Source organism: Macaca nemestrina, chromosome 3 (assembly GCF_043159975.1).
Source record: "Macaca nemestrina isolate mMacNem1 chromosome 3, mMacNem.hap1, whole genome shotgun sequence".
In the NCBI taxonomy this organism is placed as follows: Eukaryota; Metazoa; Chordata; class Mammalia; order Primates; family Cercopithecidae; genus Macaca; species Macaca nemestrina.
Genome location: NC_092127.1, coordinates 27,534,321 through 27,549,689, shown reverse-complemented (window position 1 = coordinate 27,549,689; position 15,369 = coordinate 27,534,321). Strand labels below are relative to the sequence as shown.

The following is a 15,369-nucleotide window of genomic DNA, read 5'->3' as shown; positions in this document are numbered from 1 at the left end:
AAGATTGGCTATTTTATCAAAATATTTGATACTTACAAAATAATTTCAGCAAAAATATATGCAGCGTAAATGCATATATTAATTCCAAAGGGAAAAAAAAATCTATTTGTTTATTTCAAAAGTCTTTCTTATAGACAAGTTGAATAAGAAATGTTACTGATATATAAAGTTTTCTCCCATAATTAGTATGTTATTTTTGATGTTTTTTCCTACTTTCTTAAAACTCAAAAATGTATTATAAAATGTTACGTGATTTAATAAAAAGTTTAGAATATTATTTTCAGTATCATGGACTGCTATTAAAATAAAACACTAGCTTAATTTATCATAAGTATTTAATGTTTATAATTTATTATATGCCTAAATATCAGTTTATTTTATACTTCAAAACATTTAACATAAAAAGTGGAGTATTTGTCCAACATTAGAAAACCCCATATTATGAAATTTTCTAATAATTTCTATGGAAACAAATCCTTTGCCAACCTATATATCTTCAGACAGTGTAGATAACTTTGTGTTTATCTTATAACAAAGCGAAACATAGGACATAACATTTATTTAGTTTAAAATCTTCTAAAATCACAATTAATATGGGAGTAATATAAATTATCTGGTAGATTGGGTTTTATATTTACTTCTTTATAAATTTATTAGTATTATTCTATGTAAATTCTAATAATTATGTTTTTAATGGTCCATCTCTATTCTTTGTTAAGAAGTAGATCTCGAAATTGTAAATTTCCAAATTTACTGCTATTTCATGTATTAAAATGTGCATTTTAAAAATCATATGGAAACTACTGAAAGTATATTCTCAAATAAGTGCACCTAAGTGAATAATAAACCAGAAAACAAATAGCTTAGTTTATAATTGGCAGGCACTATGAGCAGATGCAGAATATTGACTGTACCTTATGTCGCAATCTCATTAGAGGCTGATAGGATTTAAGGCCATATCCTCCTTCTTTTGTTGGCCTTCCTTCCGATTCCAGAAAAATGAATCCAAGAACCAAGACAACTGAGCAGCACTTAAACATCCTTACTGCTTTTCACCTGTCAAAATTAAAATTGCAAGGAATCAGAGAAAATGAATTATATATTGAAAAACATGTATCATGAAATATTTAATATCACATATAAATCTCCATTAACCTACTGAAAACTTGCTGGTAGTTGCCAAGGGAAATGAGAAGTAAGTATCTCCAAATACAGATTATTCCTTTGATCATAACAAATACTTTTTTTATTCAGACAAAATATGAAATAAGAAGAAATATAGGGACTGATAAAAATGTGGTAAGAAAAGAGTTAATTAAAAAGGTTGAAAGAAAAGGGGAAATAGAGAAAATATTGCATTATACTTAATTTTCTAATTATCTGTACAGAATACAATTATTAATATATAAATATTGAACTTTTATTTGAGTATGTTTGATGAACAAATATTAATAGACATAGTTATTATAATTCACTGGTAAATATTGATGAGAAGTTAATAAGATAGTCTATGATAGGCAGTACTTAATAAATTAACTGAGTACAACAGAAGCTATGCAGGTGGATTATATTTAGTTACTAATGTACTTTTTCAGTATTTAAAAAGGCATTTCTTAGAAAATTGCTTTACAAGCACTTTAAACTAAAAGCGTTATGTCTACTTCAGCCTTTCTATATTTTTGTATATAAATAAGTTGTAAAATGGCATGAACTTATTATTGTATAAATACTAAGTCCTTTCCAAACATACAAATCTAAACTTTGAGTTCAAGTATTTCCTGCTTTATCACTTTCGCCAGCACACCTCCTTCCCTACTGTGACAGAGGAGTTTTTCTTCTGTCAAAGTCAATCTGTTATGTCTGACTCCTTGAGAAACGTAATCAATTGATTAACATTGCTCTATGCTGTATTTCGGGTTTGTTTTAGAGACAGGGTCTTACTTTCTTCAAAGGCTTGAGTGCAATGGCACCATAAATGACCCTCCTATCTCAGCCTCCCCAGTAGGTAGAATGGCAAGTGTGTACCATCAGACCCAGTTAATGTTTTATTTTTACTTTTCAGAGACAGGGTCTCACTATCTTGTCCAGGCTAGTCTTGAACTCCTGGTGTGTCAAGTGCTTCTCCTGCCGTGGCCTCCCAAAGCACTGAGGTGACAGGCATGAGCCACTGAGTCTGGTTCTTGACTGAATTTTCAACTCCCTTTCTCAATTATTTTCTTCCATCTTTAGACAGATGTAAATGGCCTATGTTTTAAGGTAATTTCTCTCCTCTACTTTTTGAATTTCTGGAATAGTTATATACATCCTTCCATCCATTTTTTTACCCTAGTCCACTCAGTTATGCTTCTGACCTCATCAGGCCATTAAACTGACTTTTAGCTTTCTCAAAGCTAACCAGCACAATCACACACACACACACACACACACACACACACACATACACCCACCAGTGGGCATTCCTAATGCACTCTTACAAGACATATGCTGGCCATTCCTTTTTTTTTTTTTTTTTTTTTTGGAAGAAATTGTCACTTTCTTTGGTATTTATAACATTTCTCTCTTCTATTTCTGTAGATTTTGTGAAAATTCCTCAGTACTTTAGTAGGTTCAGCCTACTGCTTTATTTTGCCATTAAATATTGTGGCTTATCAAATCTCATTGCTAGCCACCTATATTCCTGTTCCATTCATTCAGCCCAGGTTATCTTAACATCATCTCTGGTCTTAATTATATTTATATTGCTTCACATTCAACCTCTAGAATGGTATAGCTTGCTTACTCAACAGTTCCACCTTCATGTTTCAAAAACAGCCCTTCATAGTACGCACACCCTCCCGTAACACCACACTTTCCCAAATTTTCATTCATCTGTGTACTTAAATAAGAAACCAAGGAAACCTCTTTGATAACTCTTGTTTACCCTCTAAACTCGTCACTAAATTCTTTTATATCTACCTTCTAAATATATTCCTAAACTTTGCTTCCTCTCCATATTGACTGTCCTCACTCTGTTGCAAGCTGTCAAGACACTTCTCACCTAAACTGCCCTAACCACATCCTTGTTAGTCTTCCAAATTTCTATATATGCATCTTAAGTCCACTTTCCACACGAGAGCCTGAGTGATCATGTTAATTGTACTCAATAATAACTTTAGCATATTTTCATGTACTTTTAAGATAAAAACCAAAATCCCTGACCTAGCTGACAAGTTCCCAGTGTCGGGGCTCTATGTTTTTCTCTCTCCCTCTAGATATCCCCTCCTGCGACACTAAACTTCATTCAGTTTTTTTAACTTATTTTGCCTGTCTCTGTTATAAGGCTTTGGTAAGGTATTTTCTCCACTGGAAATAATGCCCTTTCCCCCTGCCCCATTTATCACCAAAAAACTTTCACACATCAGACATCTCTCTCAAGAATCTCTTCCCTGAGTGACTTGTTCTAGTTACTTATTCCCATAGATCAATCTTCCTTCATTTCAGGGATGTAATTATAAATCATAACCATGATTATTTGAAAAATGTTGGTCTTCTCCATTAGATTATATATCTTTTTTTTTCTCCAAACTTTGTTAATGCAGGAAATCGTTTGCTTTTATTTTTGTTTTCTTCAGCATTATATCTCCTGGGCCTAGCAAACAGCCTGGCACCTACTGAACAATAAACGAATGCATAAATGTTCTGCACTCAAGGATAAAATAAAGATCACGTTTCCTTACATTCTGATAATGTTTAATGCAATTCCTATTTCCAATGATGCCACAAAGCTTCTGAAAACTAACCTGAGCAAACTAAATATTTTCATTTGCAACCTGTCCTCCCCCCGCTTTTTTTTGTCATTTTGATGTATAGCCTAATCCTTTTCTCAGAGGTGAATATTTGTTTATAAGACATCTGGATGGAAGATATTAAATCCAAGATAGAGCCAAGAATAAAGGAAAAAGGACCAGCTCAAGTTAGGAGATATTTTCCACAAGGTTCCTAATACATCTGCTGCTTCTGTTGTCCACCAGGAGAGTCAAGAAAGAGGCATGAAAACAACTTCCTTCCATGCGGACTCTGCGTACAAGTGAGGTCAGAAATCTCTTTAAAGTGCTCACTTAAGATTTCTCTTTCTCTGCCCTCCCTCTCATTTTCTCTTTCTCTTCTTCCCTCTCCTCTTTCTCTTTGTGTGTGGACACAGACACACACACACACAGACGCGCACACACACACATATTCTATATGACTACAAATATTTCACGCATTATAAAATATAGAGCAAATTAACAATGAATTTTAATAGGTTACTAAAAATCTTATAAAGCTTCTGTTAGATCCAATGCATTCAGACTTACATCAACATTATCCTGAAATATTTTATCTGCCCAAAGGCAATCAGCTAGAAATATCTGCCTTACATTTCACTAAAAGTCAATAAAAATAAGTCAGTATGTGAATCTTCAAGGCCGTATATGCAACCTATTTGTGCTATTTTCATCTACATTTCTTATATGATTAACCATAATTAATTGTTTTCATTGATAATCCTGATTTCCAAGTCCCAAATCTCTCAGTAATACAAAGTTACACAAAAATAAATATACATATATGCTTTGCCTCAGCAAAATTTATCACACCGCTGGATTGATTTACTGATATCACAAATAAAACTAAACAGAACTAATACTAAAAGTCAAACTAAACAGAACTAATACTAAAAGTCAGATAGTCAGAAGTCAGTTTTCCTTAGGAAAACTCTGATTTCTATTACACATAGGCATTTGAGCTCAGTAGTATAGAGGTAACAGCCAAAAAAGACCAGAGAAAGAACAAAACCTAGTTTCTGTGCTCATCTTTTATAAACAACGACCTTGTAATTTTTTTCTTCTTTGAAATATCACTAAGAAAACCAATTGAATCCAATTATATAGTTATCAAACAGTAACCAAAATAAAAAGAATGGCTCTTCTCGATGTATGCTCAGAGAATCATGATCATCTTTTTATTTCTCTTTAGAAACAGAATCCAAAGATATCATTATTATATCTTTAAAAGTTCACTCATCCACAGAAAGTATTCTGGAAATTGTTTGTAAATCAGCAGTAATCAATCCCATGATAAACAGTGTCGTAATCTCACTTTTTCAGTATAGTAACCTCTGACAACCTGTTAGGTTTTCAGAATTAATTGGCAGTTTGTTGACAGCTCACTGAGAACACTGAAAAGCACGTGACTAAAACAAACCAGCTGGAACAGATGGTGCAATAATGATCCTGTGACTTTTCCTTGTAACCCCCATGTTCACAGGAAAGCATCAGAAAACAACCTCATTATTAACTTGAAGAAAACAAAATGCATGTGTATCTAAAAAATATCTGCCTAACTTCAGATCTAACAAAGTGAGACTTTAAAATGGTGAGGGGGTGGGCAGAAATCTCTCGTCTTCAAAATATAATATGTTTCTTTGAATCAAGCCATTTGTATTTTCTCCGCCTGGCAAATCATGCCATGCTGCTTGCAGGGGGTAGGATTTAGAGTAATTACGTTATTTAGTAGATTCAAATTTGAGGGATTTTGATTTGTTTACCTATTCTCCAGAATGTCACTTCTAATCACTTGGAAAACTAAGACCATCGAAGCTTTGCCTTAAGAATAAAATGCAGCATTTGAGATGGAGTAGAAAACCATCGTAGCATGCCTTTGAATGAAAAGAGTGTCAAGATGAAGCAAAATCTCCAACATCATCAATCGTTGCAGAGAGGTTAAGTATCCTCACCTGCCTCTCACTCTGTTGCGAGTGGGCCATCTCGGGTTCTTGACTTCATGGCACAAAAGACTTTGAGAGCAAGTTCAAAGTAAGAGTATGCAAAGAAGTTTATTGCAAAGCAGCAGTGCACTGTGAGATGCAGAGCAGGCTGCTCAAAGCGTGAGGCTGCATCTAGTGCCTTAGAAGGAATTTCTTGTATGGGGGCTGTACGTGAATATTCATAAAATACTGGTGAGGCAACGTGTGCAAAGGCTGACCTCTAATTGGCTCCTGCGCTCAGTATCTACATGCTGTAACACAGTTCGCATGTACCATTAGCATATAAAATCTCCACGTAGGTGTGGGCTTTTTACTACTAAAATGAGGAAAGGGTTACTGTAAGTTAAATCTTGAGCTTAGCTGTGCATGCAAGACCTCAGAGAAGTCCCTGCCCCCTGCCACCCAACTCCCACCCCCAGGCAGGAATTTGTGACTAATAACTTCTTGGGCTTTTGGTGCTAATTGGCTGGAGATTGGGGGTGAAGGTGGGGGGGGGGTGCTACGTCAGAAATAAGGGACTTTTGTTCTCTTTTCCAGGTAGTACTAGATATCAGGAACTTGTAGCCATCCGGTGGTCTGCTGCTATCCTGTAGGACCACTTGCTTGTAAGAGGGGCTGATGCAGGAACCTGCAAGGGAAGAGGGCCCGCGGGGCTTCACACAAGGGAGACATCAGTATGCCAGGCCTCGCAGCCTTACTTACCCTGCCCCAACTCTGTAATGGAAAACTCCTCACCCCGTCCTAGAAAACTCCTGTGGGTCTTTCCAGAGGTAACTCCAACCCAATTCTTTGTGAGACCTTCCTTGACATTACCCAGGCTTTCTGTTCTCTGCTACAATTCTTCTGCATCTCCCTTATGACTGCACCTTGCACCGTGGCTATTGCTTTTAGGAAGGCTATCATTCTTACAAAGATGTAGAAGAAAGTAGTTTAGATGTACTAAACTAGTACCCACAGTCTAGCAAGTTTCTTACATTCCACAGACTTCTAGCTCTATTATGTAGCAGAAAAGAGCGGCTCACTAGTGCCTTTTTTCTTTTCTGGTATCCTAGAATTCTATGAGACAGGAAAACTGACTTCTAACTTGCCTTGGGTCTTACTGTGCAACCTAAGTAAAACCGATTAGCCTGGGTGGGTCCCATCTGTAAGAGGGAATTTACAAGCCAATATAGTGTAGCACCTGTACTGGATTATTCCATCTGATTAGGTTTATCAAGCTGGAGAAGAGAAAGGAGGAAGAACAGGTTTGAGAGAGCAAATGGCATTTTCCTTTTGGAGGTGCCTTTTGATAGACCAAATGGAGATATTAACTAAGCATTGGGATATAGGAACCTGCAGTTTAGCAAAGAGATATGGGCTAGAGATACCTGTTTGGGGTTCTTAGCATTTATAAATCACCCAATCTAGGTGTGAGATAGGAGGAGGATGTGATTAGAGAGGAGAAGAGGTTCAAAGACTATGCCGTCAGGCAAGTTTAGTTAAAACACGGTATGTATTTCTATAAAATAAGAATAGTGAAATGGTAAATTTGGAAAAATAACAGATGAAAAATTTTATTCAAATGGAATGACTGGAAGCCATAGCTCTCCTCATCATCTGAATTGCTACATGGCTATTGGCTTACTTGTTTATTCTCTGTATCCAACCACAAAATTAACTCAGTAAAGACAGAACTATGTTAATCATTTCTGTAAATTAAAGTGGTACTTGGCCCACAGTATAATCTCAATAAATATTTTTGGGTAAATAAAATGATGAATAAATTAATGATGAAAATTAATTTGAAATAGTAGGTATACATTAAGTGATTTTTATTATTCTTTATGTAATTGAAAATGTTTGAATTGACTGTGAAGTGAGTCGAAAAATTAAGTTGCAATTATCACAGAAAGCTTTTTCTTTTACACTTCGATCAAAACTAGTCTTTAAATGGGAAGTTCTTTTGGAAAACCTCCCTTGTCAGGACAGAAAAACTTTTTATTCCTTATCTTAACCGGAATTGGAAGGACCAGAGTGGCTTCTCTAACATCTATCAGGCAAGTTTGTTTGTTGTAGCAGTTATTTTCATCTATTGAGACACTTTAACTTCACACCTACTACTGTGAACTCTGTGGTTGAATTCTAATTTAATATTTTTCTTAGGAAAAAGCATTCTCCAAAGAGTCTAGTTTTTTTTTTTTTTTTTTGAGACGGAGTCTCACTCTGTTGCCCAGGCTGGAGTGCAGTGGTGCAATCTCCACTCACTACAAGCTCAGCCTGCCGTGTTCACGTCATTCTCCTGCCTCAGCCTCCAGAGTAGCTGGGACTACAGGCGCCCGCCATCATACCTGGCTAATTTTTTGTATTTTTAGTAGAGACGGGGTTGGCCAGGATGGTCTTTATCTCCTGACCTCGTGATCTGCCTGCCTCGGCCTCCCAAAGTGCATGAGAAGAGTCCAGTTTTATAAGAGTAATGGATTCCCTCTTTCAGAGAAGTGGATTTTCTCCATTCAGCAGCACATTCTCCTCATCAGAGCAATGGATGTGCCACGTCATTGTACCAGGTGCAAATACTTTTTTCTAACCAGCATGATTTACAACAAAAACAAGGAATTACTCCCTTTCATGTTGTATATCCATAAGGAAGAGCAAGAAAGGAAAAACAGATCCTATATATCCTATTAGATATAGTAGGATGGTACCAGATGGTATTTAATTCTCCAAAAATATTTTCAATAAGTATTATTGCCTATATATGACTACCATAAAGAAAAATAAAAGCTTATAGAGATATGAAATGTCCAATTTTTAAAAGTTAATAGCAAGGCTGACTATAATAAAATCTGATTCATTCTGGTTATTTAATACTACTTTTAAGTCACACATACAAGGTGAGAGAAACTCCTGAGGCCAGAAGTTCAAGTTAAAGACCAGCCTGGACAATATAGCAAGACCCCCTCTCTAAAAAATACATTAAAATTAGCCAGACATGTAGGTGTGCACCTATAGTCCTAGCTACTCTACTTGGGAGATTTAGGTGGGTAGATTGCTTGAGCCCAGAAGTTTGAGGCTGCAGTGAGCCATGATCATACCATTGCACTTCAGCCTGGGCAACAGAGTGAGATCCTCTCTCTCTTAAAAAAAAAAAGGAAAAAAAGGTGCACACAATGATGCAGTTAAAAAGATACTTCCTGTACAAGAACTATCTACACAGGAAAAAATAACTAATTATTCATACCAAATACTTCTGGAAGAGGGAACATTTCACTTACATTTGCTTTAGATCAAGGTAAGTGAAGACACAAGATAAACAAATGCTGTGATGATGAATGCAAATAGCTATGTGACTGCTATGTCCAGATTGTATGTGAAAGGCCTTCCAAATCTATATGAAAACACAGGCAAACATGGTAATTTTTTCAGTTCTTTTTTACAGAGGACTTTTTGCTTTAAATTAGGACAATAATTGTACCCATTTATTGGGTACATTTTTAATGTATAGGCATAATATTAATATCAATGTAGAATGATTAGATCAGGGTGAGTTGCATATCCATCACCTTAAACATTCATTTCCTTGTGTTGAGAACATTCAATAACTTCCTTCTAGCTGTTTGAAACTATGTAATATATTACTGTTAACTGTAATCATCTTACAGTGCTATAGTACACTAGAACTTATTCCTCCCACCTGGCTCTAATTTTATGTCCTTTACCAAATCTCTCCCTGTCCCGGCTTACCCCTACCTTTCCCAGGCTCTAGTATCCTCCGTCTTTAGTTTTAAATTATTTGTCTTCTTGGTCCATACTGTGAAAATATCCAACATTTTTCAATGCAGTGCTCTATGTTGAAAGATTACAACATTCTCAGTATACTTTTTTTCTTAGTATGTGGGATAAGAATAGAATTTTAAATGATAAATAAAAAGAATTATGACCGTTAATTTTACCCTTTCAAAAAAGGAGAAACTTTTTTTCAGTTGCATCTCAGTCATTAATTTGGAGGAAAAAACTTTCCAAATTGTAATCAATTATACCTTTCAATCACCAGCTTAATTTGAGGCTAAATGTACATAAAATAATTACATTGCTATTTTAGAAATACTGAGATGTAAAATGTATAGGAATTTGAGCTTGCTTTAGGAGACAGTATCACTGTTAGTTTCATTATTTTTGTTTAGAAAAGAAATTTTGTTTGTTTGTTTGTTTTGTTTTGTTTGAGATGGAGTCTCTGTCACCCAGGCTGGAGTGCCCTGGTGTGATCTTGGCTCACTGCATGCTCCGCCTCTTGGGTTCACGCCATTCTCCTGCCTCAGCCTCCTGCTTCGGCGCCTGCGACTACAGGCGCCCACCACTACGCCCGGCTAATTTTTTTTTGTATTTTTAGTAGAGACAGGATCTCACCGCATTAGCCAGGATGGTCTCAAACTCCTGGCCTCGTGATCTGCCCGCCTCAGCCTCCCAAAGTGCTGGGATTACAGGCGTGAGCCACCATGCCCGGCCAAAAGGAAATGTTTATACTCTGCTTTAAACAAATGGTACTTACGGAAGCCCCACATTATTAGAAGCATGTTACGTGGTAAATATTTGTTGTCCAAAACCATACACGCCTTGAAAAACTATTTTGTAGTTATATTAACTCCTCTGGTACACAAAAACACATTTTAAAGCAAAATGTTTAAGAACAACATAATACAACATAGAACACAAGAGAACAGAACTGAAAACCATACTAGAGACCTAGTCCAACCCCTTCTTTTAATATTTGAAGTAAATGAGAACCAGTGAAATTAATTTGAAATAATAGGTATACATTAAGTGATTTTTGTTATTCTTTGTATAATAGAAAATATTTGAATTGACTGTGAAGTGAGTCGAAAAATTAAGTTGTAGTTATCACAAAACGTGAGGTTAACAGTATGCTCCTGATCAAATGTGGGTCTAGAATACAGCTGTCTCTTATTCCTAGCATAGTATTTTTAAAAATACTACAGCATATCTAATTGTAACCTCTTCACTATGGAAAGAAAGAACACACACGTACAAGTGCTTAGTGTCTAAGAAATTTTTTAACAGCTATGTCTCTGTGAAGCATAGTAAAATTCTTTTTACTATTCACTGGAATTTCTATAGTCAACTGAAAGGACATCATAGTAACCATCTTTATAGAATCATTTATTTGAGTACCAGTTTTGGAGTTTTTGGTTCATACATTTGATTTCTCACAATGATGTTCACTGAGAGTATGGTTATATATAGTTATGGTTCTAATTATATATAGAGATGGTTACAGTTACAGTTATATATGAATATATAAATTTGAATTTGTATATAAATATACATTTAGTTATTGATATATAGTTATATAAACATATAGATGTTTTTAATTATAGCTATACAGAGATGGTTATATATAGTATAGCATATATATTTTAAAGCATTTTTGACAACTTTGAAACAGAATAAAACTTTAATAAAACTTAGCCAAATATACTAATGTCTCAAATTTAGGTCCAAAAAAGCAATACAACATATAGTGACTCATTTTTTACCTCTCAAAACAGGTCCCTGGACTTCATTGTAATATATTCATGATTCAATAGTGAAAAGGTACATTATATATTGCCTCAATTGAAATTAATTGTACATGTCCATTTTCAAAACTAAAAAATAATAATATTGTCTACACACAGAATGGACTATCAGTCTCCCACCTTGCTGAAAGCTGAGGTCTGTATCATGGTGTAAAATGACTGGTTAAAATGATGTCCTAAGATGGCCAAAATAATGTGATATATCTCAGTATGCTGCACTTAGCTCTTCTGTACTGTGTATCAGCTTTGTTTATCTATGACAGTATCTAAAAAAAATAGTGACTTCAATATTGACCCTGGAACAAGACTGGTGTGAACTGCATGGTTCCATTTATACACAAATTTTCTTCCACCTCTGCTACCCTTGAGAAAGCAAAATGAACTTCTCTTCTTCTCCTTCCTCCTCAGCCTACTCAACATGAAGATGATGAAGATGAAGACCTTTATAATGATCCTCTTCCACTTAATGAATAGTAAATATATTTTTATTCCTTATGGTTTTCTTAATAACATTTCTTTTTCCAGCTTACTTTACTGTAAGAATATAGCATATAATAATATAACATACAAAGTACATGCTAATTGACTTTATGGTTCTGGTCAGTAGCACATTATTAATAGTTAAGTTTGAGGGAGTCAAAAGTTATATTTGAATTTTAGACTGTTCACAGGGTTGGCACCCTACCCCTGTGTCATTCAAGGGCTAACTTTATTTCTCAAAACTGTACCAATTCAGAAAAAGTTCTTTTAATACTCAGCAGCGACATGCTATAGTAGAAAGAACAATAGGTTAAAAGTCAAAAGACATGATTCTACTTGTGGCTGGGCTCATAAACTGATTTTCTTAACACTTGCATTAACATTCTCTACCCACTGCTCCCTGCTTCTACCACTAACTAATCCACCTGAATTCTTTGGAGGTCACTGCTGTACTTGATCTTTCCTCCCTTTAGCTTCAAACACAAACAATATTCTCATGATTTCATTTCATTTTGTAGTCATGGTTTTGTAGTTTCTTTTTCCACTTTCCTTTACTCACCTTCTCCCTTAAAACTACAGTTTTCTTACGTTAAATTTCTGAAAACAGAAATAATCAGACTGATAATGTTTAATTTTTTTATATTATTTTCAAAACTATCTTCAATAAAAATTTAAGGAACAGCATTTATATGTCATTGTAATACAAGCTGAAAGTTAAGAAAACATATTTTATTACTTCTCAAAGTAGGTAGCAACTGGATGTTATCATGCAAACTAAAACTACCAGATCACATGGATCCAACTTTACTTTTTCTCCTAAACACTCTTTATGTACTTTATTGCACATTTCGTATGTGTAAGCCATGAAAGGCCTATTGCCTTGCTTTGTATGTAAGCTACACCTAAGTTTGCATAGTGTAATGTGGAAAAAATGATGTTTTAAAAGTTTGAAAGTAATAATACATGATATGACCTTGAAGATCTTTCCCTGGTTCAAGAGAAGGGAAAATTATTATAGGCTCTGTCTTCTGAATTCATTGCCTTCTACCTTGATGAGCACTTAAAATGTAAATTAAGGAAGAATACAACTCTTAGGACTGACTTTGCTTAAAATCCCAAAGGTACTATGTTACACATTTTATTTGCTATTAAAAAAAAATCATTGCGATTTTGTCAATGTCAGACAGATTTTAAATTCAACCTGTTCGTTCCATACCAAGGTCTCCAGCAGCCCGTGTTCTTTAAATCTGGAACTACATTTATTGTACAAGAAAAAAAATCTGTCACAGTTTAACAATGAAGTGCTGCACAGGGAACAACTTAATTTCCTCTGTATTTAAAACTGAAATGCCGTGGGGAAAACTTGCCCATTCATTGGGGTCAGCTAAGTTTCAGAGGAATTCTAGTTCATTCTCAGAATACTATGGAGAGTCTGAGAATAGTCCACAGTTAGTAGAAGTAATTGAGGCCCAAGATATTTTCCGGAGAGATCCCGGAAGGAGAGATATGACCACCCTAGCGTGCAGGGGAAAGAAGGAAGATAGGTTAATGCTTACTTGCTCCATAAAGATTCTCACAAAGTTTCTCAGAATCAAAATCTCCATGTTTTCTTAGAACATGTAGAAAGTGGAGAGTAAACTATCCTTTTAGATGAACGTTACCTCAGTCAACTGAAGACCTGAGCACATTCCTAGTGGTTTAAACCAAAGCAGACAGGAAGAGCTGAAACCCTGCAAGAAAACTCTAAAGCTATTGGAAATACTTCATCTGGTTATGTGGCCAATCATAGCCAGTGGTCAGAACCCAAGTCATGAGCAAATAACATAGCAGATATTGAGTTTGTTTTCAGCAAGAGACATATAACTTACATTTTACTTTAGACCAGTGTCTCAAGTTTGAAAAAGAGGCAACAGGTAAAAATTTTTTTTAACTAAATTGTATCAGATTTTGAAAGAAGAAAAAAAACCGAAGAAAGGTGAAAATAAAGCAGTAACATAGTGTTTTAAAACAATAAAAAGTGCTTATTGAATATATAATGTGTACCAGGCATAGTTACATCATGAGCTTTCAAATTCTTGATAATCTGTCAACACAAAATACCGTAATTTAGGTAGAGTACTCAGATGAGTTCAGAAAATATATCTATAACAACACTTAAAATTATGTCTTTTGAAATAAATGCTTTTAACAGATAATAAAGACAAGGCATTGGTACTAGTATGATATCTGAGAATCTTACACAAGTGAACTTTTGAAATGACACCTCTAATTAAATTTAGAGATAGCTATTACATTGAATTTAACCAACATAGAATTAGAATTTATATGCAACTCCATCAAGATGCTGTTTCTAGACTGATGGTAGGTATAAAAAATTTAGTAGCATCATCCAACCCATTTATGGCCTGCTTCAGAACCGCTGTAATTCTGTAAAATCCACAGTAACCCTGACCACCAATAATTTTTAGCAACTTTCTTTCTCCATTCTCTCCTCTTCTCTAGGTAATGAATATAAAATTCCCAATATAACTGGTTGGGCCCAGACTGAGAGCAAAGTGTACCTCCCTTCCTCTATTCAAGGACTAGAACCAGAAAGCATAATGACTACTTCTGGGTGGAGGCTGAGAGAAATGTCCCTTTAATGAGATAATCTATTGCAAAATGAGCCTTTGAACAGTCAGAGAGCAGTCAAAATAATACTGAGCGCTGGCTGGAGAATCTATGAAAACATACTCAAAAGCTTCTTTTATTTCACTATTTTTTTTTTTTTTTTTTTGAGACGGAGTCTGGCTCTGTCACCCAGGCTGGAGTGCAATGTCGGGATCTCGGCTCACTGCAAGCTCCGCCTCCCGGGTTCACGCCATTCTCCTGCCTCAGCCTCCAGTAGCTGGGACTACAGGCGCCCGCCACTTCACCCGGCTAATTTTTCTGTATTTTTAGTAGAGACGGGGTTTCACTGTGTTAGCCAGGATGGTCTCGATCTCCTGACCTCGTGATCCGCCCGCCTCAGCCTCCCAGAGTACGAGGATTACAGGCGTGAACCACCGTGCCCGACCTTCACTACTTTTCTTTAAAAAGCAAGTTTGATTCAGCCCACTGATTGTCCTATGGCAAACAAAAACAGCTAAGGCCAACCCTTAAGGAGTAGAATTGCATATAAAGCATGTAGGACGCTAGCCCAGGGGACACAGCTTTCTATCAATTTGGTTTCTGAACATTTTTTTATCTTATAAAAAAGAAATTTTAATTATATTTCTAATTTTTACTTTATAATATATACAACTTTTAAGTATAATGCATCAATTCATTGAATTGTTTAATGGTTTGTGATAAAGCTGTCATGTTTGAGAAAAACTACTTTTTCAGTTTACAAAAATGTTATTGTATATTTGTAACTAAAGTTTTTCATTTGAATTTTTAATTGATCTGATATTAATTTTGAGGCACAGTACAATGACAAGATTTTATTTTATTCTTGTAGAAAGTAAACTATGGTTTTGGGAAAATTTATATGATTTCTAATTCTACTTT

The 15,369-nt window shown here is 35.2% G+C and overlaps 1 protein-coding gene across 7 annotated transcripts in view; it reads right to left on the bottom strand.

Moving 5' to 3' along the window:
* LOC105488649 (follistatin like 5) overlaps positions 1–15,369 on the bottom strand; it is an 813,494-nt gene that overhangs the window by 759,865 nt on the left and 38,260 nt on the right. For 6 of the 7 annotated variants that reach the window (XM_011752911.3, XM_011752910.3, XM_011752913.3 and 3 more), the window contains exon 2: positions 915–1,056. In XM_011752911.3, the coding sequence (XP_011751213.2) occupies positions 915–1,040 (126 nt within the window). In that variant the 5' untranslated portion in view covers positions 1,041–1,056. Of the gene's footprint in view, positions 1–914; positions 1,057–9,036; positions 9,129–15,369 lie in introns of those variants that run through there. The other variant, XM_071092881.1, reaches the window with a different exon arrangement.